This window comes from Ixodes scapularis, unplaced genomic scaffold (genome assembly GCF_016920785.2).
Source record: "Ixodes scapularis isolate PalLabHiFi unplaced genomic scaffold, ASM1692078v2 PGA_scaffold2__306_contigs__length_199485367, whole genome shotgun sequence".
Lineage (NCBI taxonomy): Eukaryota > Metazoa > Arthropoda > Arachnida > Ixodida > Ixodidae > Ixodes > Ixodes scapularis.
Genome location: NW_024609857.1, coordinates 81,683,061 through 81,698,882, shown reverse-complemented (window position 1 = coordinate 81,698,882; position 15,822 = coordinate 81,683,061). Strand labels below are relative to the sequence as shown.

General features: G+C 41.2%; 1 protein-coding gene across 3 annotated transcripts in view; it reads right to left on the bottom strand.

The window, feature by feature from the left end:
- Window positions 1–15,822, bottom strand: part of LOC8041750 (glutamate receptor ionotropic, kainate 2) — a 398,324-nt gene that overhangs the window by 145,164 nt on the left and 237,338 nt on the right. For all 3 annotated transcript variants that reach the window (XM_040215999.3, XM_040216000.3, XM_040216001.3), the window contains exon 4: window positions 2,399–2,577. In XM_040215999.3, the coding sequence (XP_040071933.1) occupies window positions 2,399–2,577 (179 nt within the window). The remainder of the gene's footprint in view (window positions 1–2,398; window positions 2,578–15,822) is intronic.

Here is a 15,822-nt window from a genome sequence, read left to right as displayed (position 1 = left end):
GAGCGCGACGCCGAACCGTACAGGACAAAAGCGAAGCAGAAGCACGGAAAGGAGCGGGAGCACTGAGCAACGTTGGGACTCAAGTGAGCGGGAGATGCTAAGGGTTGCCGCTATTTACCGGAAAAAACAAACAAACAAACATTTTGCTTGGACTTAAAGTGGACTTTGTTGTAATCGCTCGACTGAGCTCATCATTTTGTCTTTTTTATTACATTTTTTGCGTAAGAAAAACTCTAAAAAGATATATATATATATATATATATATATATATCTTTTTTTTGCGAGAACGTGATTAATCCGTTTGAACTAGCTACGAGACTTTCATAGATGTAAACATCGTCTAAATGACGTTTACTTGCGCTGCCTGGCACGGCAGAACACAAAGGTCATTTGAAAATCTTAAAGCCCTTTCGCTTAAAGTTCCTTCTAGCTGCCCGTCTGACAGAGTTATTAGAGGGATCTGAACTATCTTCGTTAGGGTGGTTCTATTTTGCTTTTTTGAAACAATGCTTTCTTCGCGTTTTTCTAGGAGTGCCAGAAAGAGTGACTCTTATGTAAGCTTGTATACTGACGAGTTATTCGTTGTAATCGGGATTTATATAAAAAAAATCGAAATCCTTACAGGGAAATAATATAGATAGTTCCGGTATTAACAAGGGTTTGCTAAAAAGCACATATACATTTTATTCATAGCGTTATAGTCTTAGCGAAATAAAGCGGTCAACATTATTTTTTTCTTGCTTTTTAATGGAGAAACTCATCAAGCCTTGTAGCACCATGGAATGTTCTCATTAGGGAAACTAAACAAGGAGGCAAACTTTGGCGCCCGTAAAACCTGGTATAAGTAAAATGGAAATAAAAAAAATCCGATGTCATATTTGCGTAACAATCGTGTATTGTACATGATATCAATAAAATTGTTTGTGGAAAGTGTATCTGACGTTTTTATATAACTTCCAAATAGAAAATGCGAACGATAAATTATCACTGGCAATAAGGCATCTTTTGTTTTAAATAATAATAATAATAATAATTGTTGATGGCCACTTTAAAGTTTTTACACCCGCCGGAAATATGAAGGTGAGCACATTACTTGGTTTCTTGCCTGTTTTACGGCTCCCTAAAGCTATATTAACTCTCAACGTCTCAAATGATACGTGGCTTGGGGGTGTAAACTTTGCATTCTAGCCCTCTTCTCGAACAGAGCTTGTTCCAAAACTTGCAGGAGCGTCAAAAACAAGAAGAGGGCTGTTCGCTTTCATATTGCTCACGGGTGTACATGGAAGAAACGTGAGCGTAGAAGCCTTGAAAAACATGTGGGATTTGGTCCCACAACGTAAGATACAACATCCAAATGAACCTATCACTTGAAACACACAAGAGATAAAAATTAAAAAAAAAGGAATCGGTTCGGTGTCTTGTTTAGTGTAAATATTTCTGTAACAAAAAATCTCCCAGATGGTGAGGTATAGAGCACAATATTAGAAACAGGGAGACTACACAGAAAGTGTTAATATTAAAGAGTTTAATAAAAAAAAATTAAGAATAGTTTATTGTTACAAGCAAAGAGGAAGTTCAGTATAGCGGGTGATACAAAGCAAAGGGCAAGGCTTATGCGATGACATCTTCCAGTGAAAAGAAAAATATTGTTTGTGGGTAAAGAAAACGCATAATGTAAAAACATACTGTTTTTTTCGATTCCGTTTCATTAGCTGAACGAAAATATTTAGGCACCCTCTGCGCTTCTATCGATGAATGCGAATGAGCATTTTAGTGTATCTTCAATTTGTGTTGTCCGCGTGCGAGGTAATGAATTCGAAGCAACGGAGGTTTCAAACCGTGATCTGACTAAGGCACGGAGTATAATGAACGATCAAAACCTGGCTCGGCATTTTTGGCGCGGTGGTAGTAATAAAATATACGTGAGTGTGAGTAAGTAGCAAACAAAAGTGGGTCATCTATGAGCATGTCAAGCTATTTCAGAAGAACACGCTTGATAAGCCTGACCTCATTGTGTCGATTGAAAAATAAATTCAGTATGCCTCTTTTTATATATTCCTTTCCAAGTCACCTAACGCTATTATAATCAGAGAAACTGTATTATATTTAAATTATAGCGTCTTTAATAATTTTCGCAATGTTGTGTGCAATAAACCCTTGAATTTTTCTTTTTAAATGCACTGAAAGGCGCTATATGGTAACAAATATGTAAAACTTATAACTCAAACCTTTAAAGTACGCTCTGAGGCCGTTTTAATGAACGACTATAGGCCAAGCTAACGAGTATCATATGATTCAACAATTATAAAAATAGAGAAACATAAATATGTAATTTCTTCTAAATACACATCTTAGTATATTTTTAACGCAATACGAATTTCATATTGACTGCACTCACCGCCTCTAGGAATTCCACCACTCTTTCAGTTGCTACATCAAGGACAATGTTGAATTCTTTGGCCGAGTCGATTCGCTTGAGGAGTGTCTTGACAGCAATGCTGGGGTTGAAGAGCTCCAAGTTGACCATCGCTCCGATGGCGAAGGACGTATTGAGAACCTCCTTCATTCGGACGAAAGCTGCATTGGGCAAAAACGGATAAACTGGCAATCACGATATTCTGCAGAAGGCGTCAGAAGCATGAGGACAGAAGCAACAAGCGCCACAATCTCACGGCATAAGTATTCGCTGGTTCGCCTTTTTTGAAAATAATTGTTTTTTTTATTAGAACTGGCAGTAGTCTCTGCTTATCTCAAGTCTCATAAGGACCCCATACACTTACGCAAGAATGTTTCAATGGGTTGTAGATTTTAAGGTTAGAGAAGTCAATCGAAAAGATTGTGTCTTTACACAGATCTTCAAAAAGTTTAATTATGCCCCATTTTCTGTATAATCTTCATTGATTATTCAATCATATTGATCTTACCATACACCCTTAGAAAAAAGGCCATATTCTTACATTCCTTGTCCCACAGAAAACACCCCAAAACTCCAATTCGACGGTCACCGTGCTGACGTCGAACCGACGGTACCAACCTTCACGAGCGGCTCGATAGCCGAATGGTACAACTTATTGAAATAACTAATGTATGTGTTACTGATAAAAAAAAAGTACCGTATTTACTTGAATGTAACGCGACCACGATTGTAACGCGAAAAGTGACTTTTCACAGCGCAAAAAAAAAAAAAAGAACTCGAATGTAACGCGAGTTAAGTGAGGGGAAAAAAGTACCTTAAAAAGTACTACAACGTGGTCCGCGGAAGCCTTTTCGGCCGGGTTCACACTTGAAGAGCACTTCACGCTGGAGCCTTCACCCACGGATAGTCGATTCTGCCACATCTACCCGTCGAGCCGCGGCAGAGTTTCCGATTTCCTCAGCCATCATAATTGCACTTCTCTTAAAGCGGGCGTCGTACTGAGCTCGTCGCGTCGCCATTTGCTCGAGTCCAGTCGCGGAAGCACGTAGCAGAAGCTCACAAAACACGGACAACACGGGCACATGGGTACGGTGACCCTAACAGAAAGAAAAAGCGTTGTGAAGGTAACCCGTAACCCTAACATGGGCGCAACGAGTCGCAAACAAGAATAGGATTGGATTGGCTGTTTCCAGCGTGTGTATGTTGCCAGCACAAAATTGCAAGATCGCGAGATTTTTCGTCGCCATTTTAAAGAGCCTGTGCTGCGACACCGCCAAGGCAAATTTTGAGGCGTTTCGATCATAACGCGAACCCCCAAATTAGGTAAGGGAAATTTGAAAAAAAACTCTCGTTACATTCGAGTAAATACGGTAATTGTTTTTTTTTTTGGTTTTAAGGCAAAACCTCAGTGTTTTTTGTTTCTTCTGTAGTCTTCAATACGCACTGTAACTATTTAATGAGGTTTCTCTCACCGTTATCAAGCCCCCTGCCCCCCCCCCCCCCAACCCCCTTTTTTGCCTTTTACAAGATGAAGCAATCTGTTCGACGTCACTGCTCTGTAAATCAAACTGCAGCTTTGAGGTGCATTATATGGGACGAAACGGTGCAAGCCGACACTCTTTTTTCTAGAGTGTAGAAAACGCGTGTAGTGTTGCTGCGTAAATGCTCAAAGAGGAACGGTGAATAATTATTCTTTGCAACAAAAAACATTAAGCATCATAGGATAAACCCGTTTTTCGTGCCCTTTGTCAAATGTTTATATAAACTAGGCTGCGATTTTTAAGTCGATGATAAATTTAAACACCTGCCCAAGAAAACAGTATTCCAAATTATTCAACGCTTTAACTTCAATGTTTCAAGATTGCTTTTGATAGAAAATTGTATTACTATTACAAAATAGTCAGGACCTAATGTGAGTGATAAAAGGGAGCTGGCAGTGTCGTTTTCAATCATACTTGTTTCCGCCTTGCGATTATCTCCTTTCTACGAAGCAGACTGACGCGTATAACGTCACAGGCCGGAGATCGTCTGTTTTTGCTGCCCTTTTGTTCGATGCACTACCATCAGCTTGAAAATAATGAGATAAGTTAAAGAATATGGGCTTCATAAGTATATCCTTACATAAACACATGCAAGTAAAAATAACAATTATGCTTTTCCAGGTTCGAAGATAGTGAATATTTTATTCTAAATACTTTACAAAAAGAAAGCAATAAAAAAGTAATTTCATGATTCCTGCAGTGGGGCATAGAGGTAAACGTCGTTACATTTGATCTCCCAGCATAATCTTGCTGGCTTAAAATTCGTCGCAGCTCGTCCTACCAAGCACATTATAAAGGCAGTGGGGTACAAATATTTTGTCTGTACTCTTTATGACAAAAACGTTAAACTTTTTAGTCTTTCATTTCACGTTGCTCTCCAAATCTGCTGTCGCTTCGACTTATTTTACTTCAGTTTAAAATTTGTTCTTGAGAGAGAGGGCGCGAGGATGGGGTTGAAGAGGAAAGTCGGGGAGCTTTTCCTACGGCACTCGGTTCATAGCAGACAATACATCATTTTTCTTTTTTTCTTTTTCGGGTTGTAAGGAGCTGATTTGCGGAGTTTTCGTGTTTCATTTTCTTCTCTGAACTCCATTTCGAAGCAGACGTACATTTTGCGAGCTATATCTAAGTTCGCTCCTTGAGGAAAACTTAAATCTCAATCTAGCCGCCGCTGTAACCGAAATTAGACTTCGGTAGGTACCCCCTACCGAAGTCCTGTACCCTAAGAGACACAGGACAAGCGCTTTGTTGTTGGCTGCCTATTGCAAATTAAAATATACATATATTGACCGAAGTTAAATATAACAATAGCGATCAATATACGATTCTGCATCACTTGTATCTCAGTTATTTTCTGTGGAGACTAGTGAACCGCGTAAATTTTTGTTGTTATCTTTCAAATATTGTAATTTCTGAAAAGTTACCTATGTTCTTCTTTCATTACCAATTGCCTGAATTTACTGCATGTTTCCCATCGCATGGTCGTAGAGCTTTCTTTCACCCAGGATATTTTAATTCTCCTCTACAAAAAGCAATATTTACCTCAACTTTTAGGAGTTATATAGTTTTCGTATTATATTATTTTAAGCAAAAAGAAAACAGCTAAATTTTAGCCTGAGGTCGTAACTTCCGGTACTGACACACGCTACTTCAGCGAATAGTAAACGAAAATAGTCTTGCAACTGACACAAACGAGATATTCTTACACTTATGCACTGGAATGATAATTAAAAAAAAAAGACTCGCATGGAAAGGGCATATGTGTATAGTAAGTACAATTCACTACAAAATGTGCTACCTTCTCGTCTTTCATGGGATTTCAGTCGTGCAACTCGTAAATATTTTATGTTTTCAGGTGAAGGACAAGTGTATAAAAGGGTAACGATGATAATATTTTAAGCAATACAAACTCTGCGCCGTCAGTCGCTTCAAAGATTTCCAGGAGCCGTTTTTTGAATGAGATGCATGCTGGGCTTCAATGGTCACTTACGACAACTAGCGCGCATAAAGTTCAGCGTGCGCTCGAAAGGGAATACTACTGCATTTAAAATATGTAGCGCGTTTATTCTTGTTCAGTACCGTAGAAAGGCACTCCGAAGTCTGGGGCGGCTTCCACCGCTCCTCTCGAAAAGCAATGTTTTCTTGTATATAATGTTTATCCTAAAAAAAAAAAAAAGAAACAAAAAAAAAAGCTCCTTACATGCACAATATTGCTTTTTATAGCTTTAAATCTCTGTAGATATTTAATTTATTATCAGTGTACATAAATTATGTCTGTTAATTTCTGGGAAGTATTTTATAGCAATATGCTGATTCACTATTTGATACTGTTTGAGGCGACCCCTACAACCACATCAGTGATTACCAAAAAAGAACTGGGAGTGAAGGAAAGACGGTTTCACGCTCTGAGTTGCAACATGCAGTCCCGTCGATAAATAGTACTTTTGAATATCGAAAGTATACATTCAATTTTTTTTTAGTATTTTCGATTTTAAATTCTGAATGTGGAACCATGAATAATATACCCATTTGGAAAAAAAAAAACGCTTTTTCCGTGCCGCTAAGCGTGATCCCGCAGCTCACCGATGGGACGCATACCATGTCGCTGCTGATTTGTACATGACAGCTTTGTGTAGTGCGAAAACTACTGACTCTAATTGTACGTTACCATCTATGCTAATCAATAACCCCCGCCAGTTCTTGAACCACACGAAAGAGAAAAGTAATACAGTTGTACAGCTCAGAGCCGATGATGGTAGCCCTATTTCTTGTGAAGAGTGTGGCAATGAACTCAATGCTATTTTGGTCAGCTGTTTTTCCGAACTCCCTATAAGTAATGATCAAACATACATGTCCTATGACTACCTCCCCATGTACCCCATATCAATCAGTGCTGAAGGCATTGTGAGCATAACCGATTCCCTTAAACTATCCTCATCATATGGTATAGACTATAAACTCCCAAGTTTTTGAAGAATACTAGAATGTACTCCTCCATTCTGCTTGCGAGTATATTTTCCCAATCTTTAGAACAAGGTATTTTGCAAGGCGACTGGAGGGTAGCCAAGGTGGTCCCAGTTCACAAAGGAGGTGATAAATTCAACCCTTCCAACTTTTGCCCAATTTCATTGACCAGTGTCCCAAGATATTTTAGAGCATATCATTTACTCTAACATAGTCAATTTTCTAAAATCTAAGAAGTTTTTTTGTCCCTTTCAACACGGCTTTCGAAAGACATTCTCATCCGAAACACAACTTGTATCATTCACGCATGACCTTCATTCTATCCTTGACGTTTACTCCAAAGTAGATTGCGTATTTTTAGACTTCTCAAAAGCCTTTGAGAAAGTACCCCATACCTTACTATTGTCCAAGCTTAGTAAACTAAATATTGATCCCGGGTACTCACGTGGATACATTTATTTCTAACGAACTGTAATCAATTTGTCAACGTGAATAGCACAAGCTCTGCTATGGTATCAGTAACATCAGGCGTTCCTTAAGGTTCTGTGCTCGGTCCGTTATTATTCCTTATATACATTAACGATCTACCCTCTCATGTATCCTCAAAAATGGCTTTATTAGCTGATGACTGCGTTATTTATCAAGAAATAACTTATGAATCTGATTCTAACCTGGTACAAAGCGATATTAAGTCTGTTTCCAAATGGTGCGACTCGTGGTCCATGGTACTAAATGTTAGCAAATGTAAGGTTATGAGTGTGTCCCGTTGTGCTTCATCTCAGCCCCATTATACGCTAAATATCCATCGCCTTGAATTAGTTACGGCCTATAAGTATTTAGGAGTTCATATTGCATCTGATTTATCATGGACGACTCACATTAACTGCATCCTTAACAACGCTAATCGCATGCTAGGTTTTCTTAAAAGGAATTTTTCTTTAGCACCCCAGTCTTTGAAGCTAATTTCTTATAAAACCCTTGTACGATCAAAGCTTGGATGTGCATCTTCTGTTTGGGACCCTGGTCAGTCTGTACTAATTGATTTGATTGAAGCAGTTGAAAATCGTGCTGTTAGATTTACATTTTCGAATTACCAACGGACAGCTAGCGTAAGCGCTATGAAGTCTAATCTTTCTCTCGCTGAATTACCAACTCGTAGAAAAGTAGCCCGTCTAAGTTTGTTTCATAAAATTTATTTCACTAATGAGACGCTGCGTAATAAGCTAATTATACCTCCTCTTTACGTTTCACCTAGACTTGACCATCAACACAAAGTCGGCATCCCGTATGCTCGCACCAACGTCTTTCACCATTCCTTCATACCGTCTACATCCTTTGAATGGAACCACCTGGCTGCACACGTAGTCTCGATCATAGATTCACGACCTTTTTAAAAAAGCCTTGGAACGTATTTCTTTTTCTAATCTACACTGATTGTATTTCCTGTGTATTCTCATGCAACCACTTTCCCCTCTGTAATGCTCACGCCCTGAGGGTAAAATAAACCAATACATACATACATACATACATACATACATACATACATACATATATACATACATACATACATACATACACATATACATACATAAATAAATAAATAAATAACACTTCCTAATTCCTTGGCGCTCGTTTTTTTCCGCCAAGTACTAAATACACTTCCTCTCTTCTGATGGAAATTTGGTACCTGTGTAATTATTTTTTTTCCTTCCGAACCAGTTTTTTTCACGCAAAACTTAATCTAAAACAAAACTCGTCTTTATGCAGAGACGAGTCTTCTGTAAAAGGCGTCATTTTTACAGATTGTTAAAAGACGACAAGCCGGAATTTTGCGTGACAAAAATAGAGAATGCAGAATGCTGGACAAATGTCTTATCATCGTGACCGAGAGGACTATCATACTTTTTTTTTTTCCAGCAGAATGTAACCAGTCGCCCTCAGTAGTTCTGCACTTTGTACGCAGTCGCACAAAACATAAACATGTACAACACAGCGTCACGTTGCTTGATCATGCTAAGTATATTTCGGATCCTTAGGATGTAAGTAATCTCTTCGCAAGCCATTTCTCATCTGTTTTGATATTGCCTCGATGTTTGCATCAAGGAGACGCCTCCTAATACTTGTATGATCATTTCACACCTCCTGCGATTGCACATGTTAACCTCATGTGGGTGATAACCTTTCCCCAACGTTCTGTGATCACGATTTTATCGCTTCATTTATTGTGAAAGATTCTACAGAAATTTTTGCTCCTTTTGCTCGTTTACATATTCACAATGCCCTTTGAATTGTTCCCTTTCCTGTGCTCCTGGAAGAAATGTGTCGCTATTCTATCACTTAAATTAAGGAGACCCACCTCTGTGGCAAACTACAGGCATATCTCCTTGTTACCGGCTACCTCCGAGATAGGTTGAACTATATTTCTTATGGAAGTGCCAAGTCATTTTCTTTTCGGTTCCTTCAGGAGTGCCACAGGGCTCTGATATCGGTTACTTGCTTTTTAAACACAGTTTGTGAAGGACATTAAGGATGTGATAGAGCACTTTACTCGGTCACAGTTTGCCGACGATACAAGGTTATAATGCAGAGTACGAAGCTTATATTACTGCACGTTGTTACAAATCGAGATCGATGTCAACAGTCAGTGCGTAGATAGCGCACATTACCTAAATCTTAGAAAATCACTATCGATAATGTTCTCATGCAAAACGGTCCCTGCTTTCTAGGTTACTATCTCGATACAGATATTATAAAGCGGGTGCAGATTGTGCGTTACCTGCATTCTTAAACAACGCTAGTAGCATTACTAAGTAAAAGCTAGTAACCGCTTGTCACCTATGTTACTAGGTCCCTAGTAACCGTAGATAATAACGGTCAAGCTCGTAACGGTTACCAGGTCAATAAGCAAGTAACGGTTGCTAACCTGCGCAGTACATTTTACTACCTTAAGCTAGTAACTGGAACTAGCTCTCACAAGACTCAGGTGGCGCTAGTCAGCGTCCAGGTCAGAATTGACAAAGTAATATTAAAGTTGGGGTAGGCATTTGTTTCCAAGCGGCTTTCATTCACATTTCCACAACATTTACTTTATATTTGCACATGCATTTTATATTTGACAAAGACATCGAATTTGAGCACACACAACATACACGCGACAACGACGCTAACCCAATCACTGCCAGCAATGGCGACCAATGCTCATTTTATACTGTTTATCTTAAAGAAGTCGTCGGTCAGTGACCACCTTGTCCGTATACGATCTTACCAATGGTTCTGCGTTCGCACCAATATTGTTCTCCAGTATCTTTTTCTGAACATTTGAACGAATGCATATCATACTAAGAAGTAACTGTACACAGAGTAATGATTTACGACAGTTATAAAACAGCGTCCCCGTAAGTTCCCAGCAGCCATGTACTCGCCTTCCCGGATAGACTGCTCCAACTTTGCGCAAGCACGTCTCTGCGGCGACCGCATTGTTTTTACCCCGTATTTCTGCTTCCAGGTTTACGTTTTTACGGCAACTGCCACGACCGAAGACAGCTCCATGAGAATCATCCAAACATCGGGCACGCATAGAACGCGAAGGAGACGTTCTCGGTGTCAAGTAAAAGCGAAGCTTCTTGCACGGTGAAACCCGCGCCACTTAACCGGTCGAACTATCACCGTCGAACGGCGGATCCGGTGACGAGCGCACGCTCGACAGCCCGTTAGGCCTATCCTCAGAGCAGTCCACATCCACGAACACACCCGCCCAGTTGAGCGCACGAACGTTAACTATGCTCACCAACACGGAAACACAAGAGCAGCACACGACACACGGCAAAACCACAGGTTCGTATTGCAGAAATGGGCGTCTCGCAAAATACGACTGGTCCCAACCTCCGTGTCTTTCCAAAGAGAAAGATATATTTTAAAGAAAACAAGGATTAAAAAAAAACGAAATTAACCTCATTTTGTGTCTTTGGAAACGTTTTTAGCACGTGATAAGTGGCTATTTGTATTAGTTAAAACCAAAACGAAAATATAAACGCTTCCAAACGATTGCAAACCGGAAGGAAAGACAGAAGTCGCTTGGCCAATGCATCAACAATGTCTGCGCTCGCGGCATTGCTGGCTTCCACGACGGTCTCCAACGGAAGCTGCGATTGTTAAGAGTCAGCTCGTACTCTTAAGCTGTCGCCCTCTTAATGTATTTGATGCTACGATGGTGTTCGGACGCCAAGACCCTCTCAAAGCCGTTGGAGTAAACAGGAGGTTTTGCCACCTCACTGCTTGTGCCGTCAACTGGTCTAAATGCTACGGGCTTTGGCACGGAGAGTGTAAGACTGCCTCAAGTTTCTTTGAAAATGTTCAATGGTCTTGCGTGCCACGCGAGTACCCGGGTGTTCACCTTGAACATACCGTGAGAGTGCCGGGTATTGGTAGGAGAAAACTGTTAAACTGACAGCCTCTGCTGAAGAGCACATAAGGTAGGATGTTTCTATTTTCGAGGGAACGACTATCTGTAGTTTTTTTATATCAAACCTGTGTTATGCACTCCAAGTGCTACATTGTTCGCGAATCAATATTGAACGTATCAACCGCGTTTTCGCACTGTTCATCTGGGCGTCTACATGAAAAGGAACAAGCCGAACGAATCATCTTCTTCCGCCCATGGCGGGCGGTGTCGGACTCTGTCATTTATTTATCCGCTAAATTGTTCCTCGTTTCATGTTTATACGCATTCAATCCGACTGTTTTTTTTTTTTTTTTTTTTGGAAGGGTGATACAATTAAACCAAGCTGTTTGATGTGCTACCAGGTTTTGTAGTGCCTACTTGCCGCGTGCGCTTTGGACTATTGTCGGGTTTTCTGAGACAGGTAGTCTGATTGATGTTGCTTTATTTTCGTGCATTCCTCCTTCGAATATCTGTCATCACCATCACGCAAATGGTTGACGCAGGATCTGTTGCATGATGCCTATACCCAAATACCGGTCCTTATACACTGGAGTATGAGGACAAGACGTACTAGAACGTGTTAAGAAGGCATTAATTCCGCCTAGGTTTAACTTTTTTTTTTTAAATTGCACAGTGAAACACTGCTGGTAAGGACATTTCTAGGGGAGAAAAGAAAGAGCATTTACTCGACGGTTAACTGCACTTCATGCAAACAACCGGATGTATTTAACACGTTTTTTTGTTATTGCTCGGATGCTTTCCTTTATTGGGGCATGCCCCAGCGAACCATTAACTACCACCGGCATCCGGTTTTGAACGGCTGGTAGTTTACCGGTTACATACAATACAATCATACTCCAGGGTTTTAGACTACATGGAAAATTAGTATGGCGGTGCGACATTCGGAGGTAGGCGCTCGCACAATTACTGAACACTTTATTGAAAGTGTAAAACGGTTTCCAGAATGTTATAAGGTGGTAAATGGTTACTTGGAGCATTTGCCAGTTTTGGACGAATTGGCAACCTTAAAGTACCTTTAATCTTACTCATCGTGGCTCCCAACCAAAATTCTAGTTAAGAGTTATTTCACCATCCCGTCTACCTGTCGTTTGATACCATATTATCCTCGCCATTTTTATCTTGTCAGCGTTTATATCAGTACCGAATACCATAGCAAACTGGAAATAAATAAATGAAAAAGTTTCCGCGTGGCCTTGTCAGTTGCGGCTGTAGATGGCAAACGAATTGTCGTGGGTTCGAATCTCGCCTAAAATTTGATTTGTTTTTAAAAGGCAAATTAATTACTTTATAAAGTGGAATCAGTCGAGACATGCGGAGATCTTTATTTTATACGACATGTCATGTTTTGATCACTTTAATTTCACGCGTGACGTCGCGTTTCATGTGAGCGTTGTGGGTTGCATGAAATTCCCGCGCGAGGCTCTGTGGCTGTGACGTCATGACCCTATCCACCAATCAAGATTTACCCGTTCCGCTGAAGCCGACGCCGGCTTTTCTGCCAGACCAACTCCTCAACGCTTTCGCGTTAATACCCGTTTGCCACAGCCAGATACCTCAAAACAAGTAAAACTGCTTCTGTTCGAGATATTTGCTTTACTTCCGGCAGTGCCCGCCGACGGAGAGTTTTAGATTTCGTGAAAACAGATTCTTTGGTGATAATGGTGCGTTGTACCCACTTCACGACGACGGATAAGAGGAATATATATCGTAATTTTGTATTTGTATTTTTATTTAAACTTCTTAATGGAAAAAGTCCCCCGGGGCGACACTTGTATTTTTCGCTATTTACAGGGCGAGAAAAACGGATCGATGGCAGTTTGAAGCGTCCGCACATATAACTTTCCCAACGTATCGAGCTATGAGTTTAAACAGAGGTAGACAAAGGCGTGCATTAAGTGTATAAAAATTTCACAGAACACAATCACCTAAGTGAAAAGTTCGAAATAAAAAAATGGAAGCCGTTTACAAATCCCTGTAACGCCGAATTGGAGCGCAGCTCTTGAGGAGGAGTAGGGAAGGGTACTGAGGGGGCTCACGTCACCTGCGGGTAGTCAGGTGACCCCAGGGGTCACGTGATCTTGGGGGAGGGGGATCACGTGATCTCGGGGGGGGGGGGGGTCACGTGACCTTGGGGGGGTCACGCGACCTCGGGGGTCACGTGACCCCCCCCCCCCCCCCCCCCGGTTACGCCGACGCCGACGCCGCTCAGGCTGGAAACGGGCCCCTAAGAGCTGCGCTCTAAAACTTAAGATTCATACCTATGGCGTCCGTCAGCTAACGATAGGCGTGTGACTGGAGCAAACATCCCAGAGATGTCGGCAGTGCTTTGTGAGTCTCAAGTGGGGGTCGGTGGCGAAGGCACCGAAGACTGCATTTTTCAGTGTCCCCTTCGGTGATGACATATTATGTCGCTTGTTTAGGAGGTTTTTTGCATCGCTGAGGCGCCTCATCCAGCGTAGAATTTAAGGGGAGTCCGGAGGTCACTTTCGAAAGTCCGCCCGAAACTTCCGGCACCATGAAGATGACTACATCCGAATACTGCACGGATACAAGTTGCAAACACGAAGAAAGACACGGTAAAAACCATAGATTGAAAAGCAGGCAACGACATGTATTGGCAAAATAATTGTAAAGAAAACGAGACAACACGTCTGTATTGGTTTTCTCGGTTTGCTTTCGGTTTGATTTACATCTTGCTTTATTGGCACATCAAAGTACTAAAGTACTGACAATTGCGCAAATAAATGTGCATCGCTTCCGGCTCAGAAACGTCGTCCACTATCGCTGAGGTCGAGGGAAGCACCGTCATGGCCTCTTGCGAACTTGCGTGCCGTCATCTCTCAGCTGCTGCGCCAATCAGATGCCCTTCGTAAGGGGACCAACGCCGTAGTCATGGAGATTTCAAATTCTTCATTTCTAAATGTTTGTTAAGTGCAAATATTATGCACCTAAGGCACATTTTCTGGCCGCGTTTATACGAAATATTAGCTCAATACGTTCGGAAACCGATTTATTCGGTGCATTCATACAGCCCTCAATTCCTCTTGAGTATAAATGTACGTATTTTCTGAAACGCTGTCTTTTAATGACGATATATCAAACACAGAGAAAACATTTAGCAGCGCTACCGAATACTAACGTATTAATAACAAGGTATCCAGATAGACGCGGAGAAAGCCGCCTAACGTTCAGTCATGGCTGGTGATCGTAACATATATGTGGATTTTTCAACTTCCTCAAATAGTTCTCGAGAATTAGTGCACGTTCATTTTGACAACTGGCGCGAACCTGTTAGATTTCTTTATCAGCTGATTTGTGCTGAAATATTGCATACATTCATACCAATCTGCGTTAATGTTCTCGGTTCTGTTTGCACCGGACATTTTGCATAGACGTGCTCTGGCGATTGGGGATTTGTTCGTATTTACACATGGCTTGTGCGCGTCGATAGTAAACGCAAAAATAGGTGTTTCTTTATTTTTGTTTAGTTGGATGACCAATTGTGTTACGCTGAGATGAAATACATTAGTAAACAAAATAAAAATGTAGTGTGCTTGGGGCGTGCCCTTTGAAGGCATTCTGTGTAGAGAGAATCAAAATTTTTGTCGAAGTGTGATAGAAGTAATACATGTAAAGGCAACCCTAGCGTAACTTGTTCCTGTTTTATCGCTGTCGAAACTTAACATAATTTAATCATATAGAACATCAAGAGATACAAATTGATCATGAACTCAATATATCCCTTGGGGCATATTCTGACCTCTATGTTCATACCAGTACCCGAAGGAAAAATCCATCAATGTAACGCTGTTGGGCAGTCAATGTTTTCTAGTGGACCGCTGACTGTGCCTGGCTGTACGTCAAGCATGTCTGATTGGCCAACAAGTTACTCTGACCTACAGTTAAACTCCAGTCAGACTCCGCTTGTCGGCTTTCTGATGGTTTCCTGGTGGCAGTAGGCCGCCGCGAAATGCCATCAGGATGTCTTGGTGGCGACTCTGACTGTACATTGATTGTCTCTGACTGTACGTCAAAAAGGTTCGACGTGCAGACAGACGTACGGTCAAAGGACGTAAAGTTCGTTCGGATACCACTATTTCGTCAAATCTATGAATACGAAAAGTAATCTATGCACGAGAAAACGATTTCGGGACGTGAGCCCATAAAACCGTTGACGTTAGAGATATGACACGCAACGGACCGACAACCTTGATCAGAAGCCCGCCGAAGCGCCGGACACGACACTTCGCCGACTTCGCTTCGCCCATAGTGACTTCGCCGAGCTTTCATGAACGATCGCTCTCGACTCGTTTTGTTTGCCCGCTTGCTTTAACCTGTCGATCCTGCCCGGGCTCTACAATGTCTTATGTTTTAGTAGAATTTCTACTCGACAAGACCCAGCCTGTTGTGAGTTCCGACGATGTAAGGGACTTTAGCGG